Source organism: Melospiza melodia, chromosome 1 (genome assembly GCF_035770615.1).
Source record: "Melospiza melodia melodia isolate bMelMel2 chromosome 1, bMelMel2.pri, whole genome shotgun sequence".
Taxonomy (NCBI): domain Eukaryota; kingdom Metazoa; phylum Chordata; class Aves; order Passeriformes; family Passerellidae; genus Melospiza; species Melospiza melodia.
The window spans coordinates 36,163,170-36,176,214 of NC_086194.1; the positions used below are offsets into that span (position 1 = coordinate 36,163,170).

The 13,045-nt window shown below is 38.1% G+C and overlaps 1 protein-coding gene across 1 annotated transcript in view; it reads right to left on the reverse strand.

The window, feature by feature from the left end:
* RFTN1 (raftlin, lipid raft linker 1) overlaps positions 1-13,045 on the reverse strand; it is a 94,219-nt gene that overhangs the window by 22,426 nt on the left and 58,748 nt on the right. The window contains exons 5-6 of the mRNA XM_063154101.1: positions 8,903-9,326; positions 4,465-4,668 (exon numbers count right to left, since the gene is read on the reverse strand). Of these exons, the coding sequence (XP_063010171.1) occupies positions 4,465-4,668; positions 8,903-9,326 (628 nt within the window). The remainder of the gene's footprint in view (positions 1-4,464; positions 4,669-8,902; positions 9,327-13,045) is intronic.

The following is a 13,045-nucleotide window of genomic DNA, read 5'->3' on the forward strand; positions in this document are numbered from 1 at the left end:
GGGATCATCCACAATTTTGACAAAAGCAAGCCTCGTTGCCTCCTGTGCATCACTGATAAAATTGTTAAACACAGCAAGCCCCAGGAGAGATCTCTGTGGTACTCCACTTTTCACTCCAGGTAAACTGTGACCTATTAACCACACCCCTCTGAGTCTAGCCATGTAACCAGATTTTTACCCACCTAGGCTGCATGGTCCGAGCTTAGATAGAAAATACTGTGGGAGCCACTGCCAAACTCCCTTGATGAATTCACCCAAAATGACATCTACTGCTTTCTCTTCACCTACAAATTGTTATTTTATCATAGAGGACAATCAGTTTCAAGTATGTTCAACTCTTTTTAAATCCATGCTGAATGTCCCTAGTCACTGTCCTCTCCTTCATGTGTCCACGAGTTCCAAGAGGACCTACTCAGTGATCCAGCCAGAAACAAATTGAGGCTGATCATCCTGTAGGTCCCTAGTTTGTCCTTTTGGCCTTTGTTTTACAGACAGGTGTAAACTTTGCCTGTGTCTGTGAAGACTAAGGCAAAGGAAGCACCAAGTATCTCAGTCTTATCTAGATGTATCTGATCTTTTTTGCATATCCTCATGTAGGATGAGGTGGACCACAACACAAATCCTACTGACTATATCAGTCCAAGCCTAGATTTCCATTGATTACATTGGCACTTCAGGGTGACAACTGATACACAGATTCCTGCAGGGCAGACTTTACAGATACATTTATTCAGCTGGATGTCACCTAGCCTGCCTACAAAGATAACTCATCTAAAGTTTTACATGGTAAGCAGGTCTTTCTAGTTTTTACTGCTTGCTATATAAAATATTTCCTAATTCTGATGCAGTTGTAGTCTCCTTTGTTAATCTCCTGTTTCAAGATTCAGCTCCTGGAACATAGCCTAAGTTAAAAAGTTTGTTAGAAATTCCAAATATTCATCCATTTGCAATAGTGCAGTAAGAAATACCAATAAAACAAAACATTTTGACTTTGCTGTTAGTAGTATCACTTCCCAATTTCTACTCTTGAATTTCCCAATCTTTTCACTCTTTCTTAAAGAAAAGGCTACAAAAGTAGAGGTTACAATCAATGTCCTTCCTCTGAAAACATTCCATTACCACTGCATCTTTTATTAAGGTTTCCTACTGTGCACAAAAAGCTATTTTCACTGGGTTGTATAAATATTTGATGTAGCTCGATTGACAAAAATGTATTTTGATGTTCTTGCTTCTGATTTACAGGAGGTATATGGGAAAAGATTACTTACTTTACCATGACAGCTGTCTTGGCAGGCGACAATTTTCCTCCTGTTGTCTTTGAACTACAAATTCTCCCTATCGAGGAAAACTAATCTTTAGGCTGCTGTTGCTCTCAATGAGGAAAACTAGCTCTCTGTGGCTTTATGGGGCACGTGACCTGAATGTCTGCCTTTGCTGCATATTTGCATTCCTCCCCCCTTCTGAATCTTTTCACCTTCAGCACATACAGAGAAAATAATTCCATATGGATGACAAAATCCCAGTACTTCTGTGGCTAAGGTGACAATAATCGGTCAAAGGCATTGCGGCTCATCTCTGTCGGAGACAGATGACAGAGACAATCAATCGGACCCTCTTAAAAACCTGACTACTTTCTTCTTCCAAGAAAGTCACATTTTGTTTCATTTGCTTTGTGTTTAAGTACTGTCAGTGTTTTCTGGCTGGTTTTTTGGCTGCCTTTTTCTAGGTTTGAAAGGCAGAAAATTCACAGACAGAATGGTACAACAAATACAAAAACGCTAGGCACTTAAAGAGCTGCAGTTCAAAACAACTGAAGATGAGCAGGCTTGTGATTACTCTGTTAAGACATCAAAATATAACCTTGAAGAGGTTTGACTCTTCCTGCCTTCTCACAGCGCTGATTGGAGACTGGCTGTTACAGGAAAGAAGACGACCCACCTGTTACTTCCTTTCCATTTGGTATTAATCTGTAGCTTGCTGCTACAGACTCCATTCTCACTACAAGAGGGCAAGGGTGAATTCCTACGGTCACTCTAGATCACTAGGCAGGATCAGTTTACACCTGGGACTACAGGCAGAATTATCAATTACATGAGCTGCAGGAAAAACACCAGCAAGTAACTGAGGTGCAAATTTAAATAAAAAACTATTATCTGCCGACATGAGAACAGTCAAGGACCAAGCAGGCTACTGTTTCCAACTTACCAGCAAAATCTGAATACATTTAATATATGGTGTAACTCTGCATGGCTTATATATTGTGATCAGCAATTTTGTTATATTTCTGTTTATAATTATATGGTACAATAAGCAAAAAGAAACAATTGTTACCCGTGAACTTTAAAACTCCTTTAAAGACTAATTATTAAACTGTTAGCAGAAGGAAGAAACAGATTTATGACTACTGACAATCTGGAAATCTTCACTTCATTGGGTATTCCAAGGACAAGGGGGAAAAGAAGAAGATAATAACCCTGCTTTTTAAGTCTAATAAGCAAAATAATGAATTCATACTTTAAGCCAAAAAGTAAATCAGCCCCCAGAACAAAGAAATGTGATATAGCCAATTAAAGAAAGTCTTCTGATACTACCTTAATTTGGAAGAGGATTAATCAGTGAATAAGACTAGATATGAAGAGCTGGACAGGCTGCCACAGAAGTCTAGAAAAAAGTGAGGAGCTGAGAAGCCCTCAGACCCCTACTTCTCCTCTTGTGCCTGCCCTGTGTGGTTTGATACTGACTGGCATATGAGCGACAAAGCTGTTCCATTTCTCTGCAGTATAGAAAAAACTTAGGATTTAAATGATAAAACATTTAACTGCAATTAATAGCAACTTAGAAAAATGTTCTTATAACAGCATAATACACTTTCAGAAACCTTGTTTCAGCTTTTTGATTTCAAAACTTGTTCCTCCTGTAACCCTGAAATGCTAATAAAAATGTTTATTAATTGTTCTTCTTCAGTCACTAATCTAACTTAATCCTGAATCTGTCCACTTTTACATAATTTGCTGTGCTGACTGCATTGAAACTTTATTGCCAGTACTCAAGCCTACTGTATCTATGTCCACAGGCATAGATCCAGCACTCCTCACTCTGGTATCCAAGTACATGAACCTCCCACAGGGCTCTGCTATGTAAATGAACTCTAAAAGTTTAAAATAATGGAAAATGCTGTGTTTAAAACATTTTAGAGTGAACTGACAAGGAGATTTTATTAAAAAAAACCCACTGAGTCTGATAACTGAGCCTGATAGAGCCAATTAGCTTTGCCTCTGTGCAATTTATATACATAAAGTAAATGACCATTTGTTTTTAAGCGAGTTAACTAGCAATTACAAGGCTTTCCAGGAAGCTGTGTGAAAGCATTCCACCAGCTGAACTTTAGACCTTCCCTTTTTTTGCTGCTTGATTGTAAAATGAAAAATTAGGATTGCCTGTTAATTTCCTGATTGACTTTTACCAGAACTGAGTCATATTCCTGTTTTTTATCCTGGGTTCTGGAATTCAGACCAACAGTAAGAAGATGCTCTGGAAGCAGCTCCCCTGTAATTTTGATGTACAAATCAACTAATCTTAGTAGGAATGTGCAATCTCTGGGTTACCACAGTCCTTTTGAAAAATGCAAAACTAACCAAAATTAGGCGAATGATTCAGCCATAAGCACTTTAACCATGAAGTATACCAGTCACATAATTTTCCAATAAAATTAATCCAGCTGCAACATCAACATTTTTATGTCCAAATACTTCCCTTGAATTGCTCTCATGGCTTCTTGGTTATGAATCTATGCACCCAAGTTTTTCTCTGTACAACAGGCTTGCCTTCAAAGCCATGATGGCCACGAGTGTGGTACAGACTGGCAACAGTACTAAGCTGGACCCCCTGCCACTCTTCCACAACATGCAAAAATCTAGGATTTTTAATCTTCTTAAATTAAAACAGACCTTTATCCATCACTCACAGGTAAGATGAAACAAACACACAAGACAATTTTGTAAAACAGTGTGCCATCCAGGCAGAAAGGGTCTCTGTGAGAACAGGAATTAACTGATTTCTTGTTGGCCAGATAACACTCAAGTTGTTGTACCGGCCTGCAATCAGAGCCACATGCAGTGTCTGGCTGGACAGCAAAGTCACCCTTCTATTTAGGTCATCTGTTTTGCAATCTTATTAGTTTAATTCTTTCCACTTGGTACTGTTTATTAACTCTGTATATTTCTGCAATTACAAAATCATGTCTAGTATGTTTATAAAAATACAATACATAATCTGTTTTCCTTATTCAAATGCCAAAATATTTTCTGTACTTTCATTCCATTTCACAAAAAGGTTGATCTAATACAAATCTACCCCAAGTCTATATTAAAGCAGCTCCCAAATAACTTCTCTTCAAAGATAATGACCTCCATTAGAGGAGAAAGGAAAATAATCACAGCGTAATGCTTTCTGTAATTTCCATACCATTTACCATTCCAAGGCTGAAGATGGCGTTGACCAGTGAGCCTCCTTTCCTGAAGTGATCTGTCATGTGCTCCAGCCAGTTTGCTTCTAAGCTGTTGACAGTCTGCCCATTCCTGGAGATCCTCATAGGGATAGTCACTGTGTAATACTGGCTGCATTTTTGTGGAGTTTGGGGCTTGTTGAAGAGAGCGAAGATCTCTGCTTCTACCAAAGAGTAAAAAAATGGAATAATGCAACAACCATATCATAAAATTTCACCCAAAACAATGCAGAACCCACTGTTTGCTGTTGCCTAATCACATTATGCAACAGCAAACAATTCTTTGAGATGTGGTTATCTCCTCAACACACTTCTGCAGTCCAACACAGCAGGACTTTCTCAAGACCCAATACAGTATTTTGCTTGCTTTTACAGTATTTCTTACTCACAATGGATTCACTGTTGATAATAAAACATTTAAAGACAGTAATACCTGAATACTGATGCAACATTCCTCCATGGGAATCATCAGTTCAAACATGGAATCTTACTGCAAATTTAGAAGGAACTGCATTCTGTAGATCACGGCCATTAAAGTATTAAATAACTCAGTTTTGATAACACAAAAGCATGGAAAAAGCCAATGGCAGTCTCATCTCAAGAAAATGCAATGAATCATTCATGTGGAGACTCTGGTAGCTGCTTTGTTGATTTACTCTGGATCTGAGCCAAGGTGAGACATTACCACAACAGCAAATGAATTTTAAAAATGGAATTGTGAAGGGTCTTAAAAATTAGCACATCTTCTAGACTCTTTTCCATGTCTCCTCCAGTATATTTTAGGAGCAGTTTTTTACAGGAAAAAAGTCATTGCTGACAGCAAAGCTGAGCTTTCACAGTCCTAAACTGCAATCAACTTTAAAAGCAGATATCCTTCTCAGAAGGGTGTAACCATAATTAAAATAACCAACAAAAAATTTTGGACATTATTTTACTTATTAATGGACATGGAAATAAATGGTAGAATTTTTACTGACTTCCAAATGCCAAACATTCTCCCCAAATATATTAATATGAAAGGTAAAGGCATTACATGAAATCCCTTCATTCAATAAGCTCCTCTTGTTTCCAAGCTATTAGGTTCTAACCTCAAGCAAAAGTAAAGAAAGCGATGTCAAGAGAAATGTTCAGATTGCTCTCTAACAAACATCACTGAGCAAGAAGCAGTGTGTAAATTGAAAAAGATATCAGAAGGGAGATGTTCAAAAACAGGCTGGTAGCACTGGAAGAGAAGAGCTGGAAGCTCATAACCAACATGAAAAGAGACCTAATGATCTCAGACATTAACTATATTTTAAATAGAGTAGAAAGGAACAAACATTAATGTGAATCCTCTTGCTGTTCACCACTTGTTTAGAAAGAAGGAAATTATGATAGTCCTACCTCAGAAAAGCACACACAGAATGCTTCTCTCATCATTTTGATTCTGACCCCCAGAAGAGTCTTTTGTTGGAAAATGAGATCTTTCTGGTGCATACTGAGACACTGATATGAGAAACTGGACATGACCCAGCAATGTGTGCTCACAGCCCTGAAATCCAACCCTACCCTGGGCTGCATCCAGAGCAGTGTGGGCAGCAGGGCCAGGGAGGGGATTCTGCCCCTCTGCTCTGCTCTGCTCTGGTGAGACCCCACCTGGAGCACTCATCCAGCTCTGGGCTCCCAGCACAGGAAGAACATTTGCAATGGGTCCAGAGGAGGCCATGAAGATGATTAGAGGAATGAGGCACCTTTCCTATGAAGAAAGGCTGAGAATGTTTGGGCTGTTCAGTCTGGAAAGATCTCAGAGCAACATTCCAATACCTGAAGGGAGCCTACAAAAGAGCTGAAGAGAGACTTTGTACCAGGCATGTAGTGATAGGACACGGGGTGATGGCTACAGACTGAAAGAAGGCAGGGTTAAATTAGATATTAGGGAGAAATTCTTCATGGTAAGGGTGGTGAGGCCCTGGAACAGATTGCTCAGGGAAGTTATGACTGCCCCACCCCTGGACAACCTGGTCTAGGGTATTTTCTAACCCAAATCACTACTGACAACAGTTTTCACCAGCGACCCCAGATCCTCAAGCATGGCCAAAGGCACTCTTCAGTTTGGTTCTAAGTAACACAACACTTTTGGACACACTATTGGAATATCTGTGCCTTGTTATCAGCCAAATATTATTCAACATTGTGTTGAAAGGCCTTTTAAAAACGGGGGAAGCAAATGAGCACTACAAAACATTCAGGAATCAAGTGAAGAAGCATAAAAGTAACACTTGAATAGCATAAAACCTAAAATAAAGAACATATTTAAGATCCCACAAATAGTAAGAAATTTTTTTTTCCTGAAGTTTTTTGTAGGGGAGAAGCAATTCAAAAGTGGTAACTTCCCATGGAATACGTAGGGAAAAAAAACAATCACCTGATGCTTTCAATCTTCACACTCCCAAGGAAGGATGGAGAACTGGTGCCAAAAAACTGAAATACATTTTCCATGGGAGGAAAAGGGAGTGCTGTAATAACAAAAATTCATTCAGGAGTAATAAAGAAATCAGCAGTGTTGTACAGGATTTGGAAAAATTCTACTTTAGATGAGCTATCACATAAAACTGCCTTCTCAGACCTTCAGTCTAGGAAAGTATTTGCATAACAGCAATAAAAAAATGCATGAAAAATAAAGCTAAAAAGCACTCAAAGAAAGATAACTGAGGAAACTAAAATACATTTTTGACATAAACCCTCTTTTCTGGCAAAACAGCAGCAATCTTGGGGTGTTACAGACAAAAGTTGGGAAGACTGGAGGTGATCAGCTTCACATTATGCAGAAATATTAAGAACATGATTACTTGTAGCAAAAAATTTTCAGTGTTCAATAAGGAGAAGAATAGCACCAAAGAGATGATTAAACTTGCTAAGTTAACTCTCTCAAAGATAGCATATAAAAAAGAGAGAACTGATCTGGCTAGACTTGCAGATAACTAATCTTTAACTATAAAACTAAGAGAGGTTTTATGTGTAAAATAAAGTGTTGGGACAACCCCCCTCTAAGGCTGTAGAAGAGAAGAGATTGCTCAAACAACAGCTAAGCTTTGACCCTATCTGGGTGTCCCCTTGCCCAACAAAAACTGAAGAAATTATGTTGGAAGTTACTAGAGTGTGATCCAAACTGGATCCAAAAGCTAACTACACCAAACTGCAACGGAAACTAGACAATAATCCAAGGAGTACAATGCAAAGTCATTCTGGTCCTATACAGGCAATTCCCAAAGGGGTAGGATTGTTTGACTGAATCTATGAAAAGTCCAGAGAATAGGGATAAATAAAAGTCAAGGACAGACCCAGCTTTAGAAATTCCACTTACATCCCCCTTGCATAGATTTGTAGCCTGTAAAGAAATTAAGGAAAGCAGTAAGAGAAATGAGTGTAAACATGGGTTTCTTGGATTTAAACAAACATAGAAAAGTATTTTGAGGCTTAAATTGGAAATGGAGCAAGAATATTTTTCCTTTTAGTTTTCTAAATTGCTCTGGTCTACATCCTATTTTGAACTACAGTTCCTGCTACGTAAGTAACCTTTGAGCAACACCTTAAGGAGTGTATTTTAGATATCAGCTGAGACTTGTGGTCTTTGATGGCATAAAATAACATTTAAAAAGTGGAAATCCCACCTGAGGAAAAACTTGTGAAGGAAATGAAAGAAATAAAACTAGTATATGGGTAAAATAAAATAAAATTTTAAAAAAGGGTAACTGGAAGCCAAATTATGATGAGCCTCATTACAAAAATTTTATTATGAATTAGCGAAGATGAGTCATTAACAAAAATAACTGTTGTTTTCCAGTTATTACAATTCTGACTGAAGCACTGACCCCCACACTGAATGTAGGATACTAGGAGACTTCAGAGGCCAGATCACATGTATTCATGCTGCTCCTGAGGTGGTTTAATTCCAGCTATCTGTTCACCTGCTACAAAGGGACTAACTGTGATGTCTTTGTGAATTATTCCTTCTATGGCTGCAAAAGCTTGTCAGGCAGATTAACAGGGCTTTTTATTCAAACACACAAAAAGGAGACAAAGATCAAGAGCTCTCAGGGTATGGCAACAAATACAAAAATGAACCAATTCAGCTGAACAGCAGACAAAAATAAGTCTTCACAATCAGGCATACATATGGGCCACAACAAAGCTGCACCTGCCTGTATCATCTCTTCCTTTGCCATCTGACTCCCACTCAGTTGTTGTGAACTGAGTAACCATGCTGAAATCAGGTTAAGTGGCTCATTTGGGGCATCTTTTCTTCACTACCTCAGTGGCAATGTCCCCCCTGCATCCCCACCCCCCAAAGGAGCTGGGAACGTAATTGAGGCAATTTTAACTTGGCTTTTATGTACAAGAGGTCACTGCAGTACTTACTGCCAGTAAGTGGTTTTAAACATCGTGCTGGTGTTTCATTCTCTGCAAGTCCATTCGTCTTGTCTGCTGCTTCTCTCACACTCAGGTTCTCATGCTGAGGCTGCTCTTCACTTCCCTTCACAGATTTGGAATTCAGCTCTTCAGTAGCTTGCCCTTCACCTCTGCAGCCCTCTCTGGATGTGGCACACTGGTCAGCACTTTGCTCACTCTGAGTTGGAGTACTGCATCCATCAGTGCTGTCTATTTTTTCGCCATCCGGTGAAGCATGATCCTCGGGGTAATTTGAAACGTTTTTATTATCTCTTGATTGCACAGAGTTGTTACTGGCAGGTGTCAGGGAGGCGCTGACAAGGCAGTTCTTTTGGGAATGGTACTGAGGTATAATTCCAACAAATTTCAAGCCTTGACTTGCAGCATCTTGAATCTACAAGTTGAAGAAGATTAGATTTTTAACCGTCAAGCTGTCTTAGCTAAATAGAAACACAGAAAATAACACCCTTTAAGGCAACCAGCATGTCATTTTGCTACTTTTGTCCACTACCACTAGGAATTGTCATGTTGCATTTATATAAAAAGGTACATTTTAAAGAAGCAGGATGAAAAGTTGCCCAAACCATCTGATATAATGTGAAGGGAGGGGGGAAGAAAAAAGAGAAAATACCCACATATTTCTTCACAAGAGACAAATACAATTTATAATAAAATACTAGAAGTGGTATTTCTTACAAAAATATTTTTGTATTGATCATAAGAAATCAGAGAAATTATTACATCTTCTGCTGTATTAGGTGTGTGATTATGACATTTATGCAAGGAAAAGCTTATTAATTCTATAACAACAGTTGTTGTTTGTCCTATTTTGGATTGAGACACAAATGGCAAACTTTCACATAACGAGCGCATAAAAGCAAAGCTATTTTAATACAGCACTTTGGGGAAGATGCAGAACTCAGAATATAAAAAGGCACTGTGACATGAGCTAAGAAGAAAAAAAAGGAAAATAAAAGGCTCATAAAAGGCTCTATGATTAATCCTTTAAACTTCAGGTAAAGAAGGAAAATTAAGGAATCAGATCACAAAAGATCCTAAGGAAAAAAAGCATTGGACTAGTAGTAAGGACAATCAGCTAAAGGCAGCATTAGCTAACAAAGGTTTGAGATGAAGCAGAAATAGAAATCTCTTTCAGGCAGATTCTGCACTATGGAGTCATCAGCCTCACACTCCTCAAACCCAGGAGAAGTGTGAGTGCGAGACAGATTTCTGTGAAAACATATGAGTGTCTACTGCTTCATTTATCAAAATCATTCACCAAAATGAAAAGGCTTCCATTTAATGTATACTCTTCACATAATGTAAAGTCTAAATACACATCAATCTTTCAGAAATAAATGCCTCAAGAATGGAGAAATAATTTCACTTTGTCTGCATAACACAATTCCAAAGAGGTAAAGTGTCTAAATTCTTTGCCTATGCTCAAGTTAGCATGAACTGAGGAAAAACAGTTCAGTGGGACTTTTTTCAGTAGCAAGTAAAAAGTAAGAAATTTGTATCTTTTTCAAATTTAAGAGGAAGCTCAGTTCTGTTTTTTTTTTTTTTTTTTTTTTTTTTTTTTTTTTTTTTTAATGAATCATTTACTTCCTGGTAACATGTTGCTGCTCTGAACACACAAACCTGCAGAGGATGCCTAATCAACAAGAACTTCCTCTTTCAAACCAATATTGCATTTTCCATGTTAAATTAACTCCTCATTTCATGATCACAGGAATTTAAACAGAGGCCTCCAGGAAACAAGGCAATGGTCTTCACAGGTGTTTAGCCTGGGAAACATGGGATGCTGACTTAAGTAAAGCTCATTTCTAAACAGGACAATAAAAATACCATTAGCAGTATCCTGGCCAAAAGGGTATCTGTCTACAAAGAAAGTTAGCTTTTACTTTGCTCAGGAAGGTTTAACTGAGTATCAGTGACAGATGCATCTATAATGTGCTCAATGGTCCAGACTCTCCATTGTAACTTGATTAATACTTTTTTATATAGTTAGTGATAGAGTTACACATTCATTTAATCTCTTATCACTCATGTACAGACACAACACTACATTTGTTTAGTAGGTTGCAGGGCAGCTAATTATAGAAATCTAACTAGTATGCAACTGTTAGAGAGTTTGAGGACAGTACATATGTGGTAATATTACTGCTCCTGGTCAAAAGTCTGCTTGTCAATCTACATCAGACTCCCACGCTGTGATAGGGAGGAGAAGGAACAGCTTTCACAGATACTGTAGCAATGTTTTTACAGCTTACTCAAAAAAATTTTTATTGTTCCAAGGAGTACCTGAAGTTGAGGTGTTTCTTTTGAGGCTCTTGTTCTCAAAATGAGAAACTGAAAACCAAATTGCAGTCTTACCTGTATTGGTCAAACAGCTTTACAGGGAAGTTGGAAAAAAGACTTTGTATCTTCAAGGCCCTTTCCCAACAAAGTTAATACTGTAATTAATTACTGTTAATACTGTAATACTGTACAATACAGAACACAAAATCTTATTTAGATATATCTTTCAAAATTTCCCAATGACATATGGCAGAACCAAGCATCTCATTATTCTCAAGAAAGCAAATGTAGCAGGAAATGCTACATCAAAAGTGTGATGCAAACTGCAGAACAGGAAAGTGATGTATCAGCAGACACAGCCTCTCCTTTCAACTTCTCACAAAACCATGAAGAAGCTAGCTTTCATCAGAAAGTGTAAAGGCTGAACACATTCAAACTACACAGGCAATTTGTTTTTCAAAATCCTGCTGAGAGCTTAAATATTAAGAAATTTTAGTTGCCTTCACATCCAAACTGAATCATGCCATCCAATAGAATCACATTTTATGTTTCCTGTATTTCAAAGATTGAATTTATGAACTTAAAAAAAAGAAAAGAAAAAAAGAAAAACTATCCAACTGACCAAAGAAACAAACAAAAGAGCCCCACAAAACCAAATCCACACCTCAGTAACTGGAGAGGCTGTGCCCAGGAGATACACTGGACAGAAGGACTGTTTCTGTAAGCCACCTGCAGGTTTTGGGCCCCCTTGCAGCATCCTGTGCTGGAGCACACAGACAGTTATGTCTGTCACAGCCTTCTGGGAAAACATCTCAGCAGATGCAGCGCTGGGAATCAGAAAGAAGGCAAAGAATGGGAGAAAGAAGGGGTAAAGCTGAATGGGAAGAACGTGATGCTAGTTGGACAGGGTCACCCAAGACATATTCCAGATCAGATAAATAACTTAATTACTTGTCTTTATGTGCCAGTGTAGAGCACTAACAAAGGTCTGCATTACACTGTATGGTATGACTAAATGAAAGGAAAAAACATAAAAACAACTACATCTCTACCACTTTTCAGATCAGACAAAAATCTAGATTTAAAATGCCCTTATGCTAGGAGATCAATACTAACGTCAACTATTTTATGACAATTATTATACCTCAAATATACTATATACTTGCCCTTTACATCTTGGGAAATTTTGAAAAGGGAAATTCCAACAAATTTTTTAAAAAAATAATTCTTTGCTTCTTTCCCCAGATGGGAACAGAAACATTTTCATTGCCTCATAAAGCGCTGCTTGGATGATATTAACCACAAACACAAGACCAGATCTCCATCACAAAGGACGTTATTGTTCAACCACAGAAGCAGAACTTAACTCATTTATTTCAATCTGGATAAACCCTCAAGAGGGTACATCCAAATTCATTTGCAACTGGCTTGCAACAAATTGGATTTATGGCCCTTTAAAAATAGAATCTGCTTAAAGAAGGGGTGAAATTTCATGGGTACAGAGGGCCAAGGCAGTTTAACAATTTAATGTCATCCCTATAATTTGCTTGATTAGAAACCTGGCATTTTCCCCAAGGGGAAAAAAATGACAGATTTAGCCTTCGCTGTCTGAGAAATAAATATCAAATTTCCCACGAACTTTAGAAGGAATAGGAACAAGCACCGTGTCCAACCCTGATGTCACTACCTTAATTGAATTTTAGCTGGGGCACTTGTGTTAACATTCTTAACATTTGGGAAGTGTTATTGTTTATTTCAGAAGTGCCTGACCACTATTTTTATACTGCATTTGGAAGAAAAGGAGCCATCAGC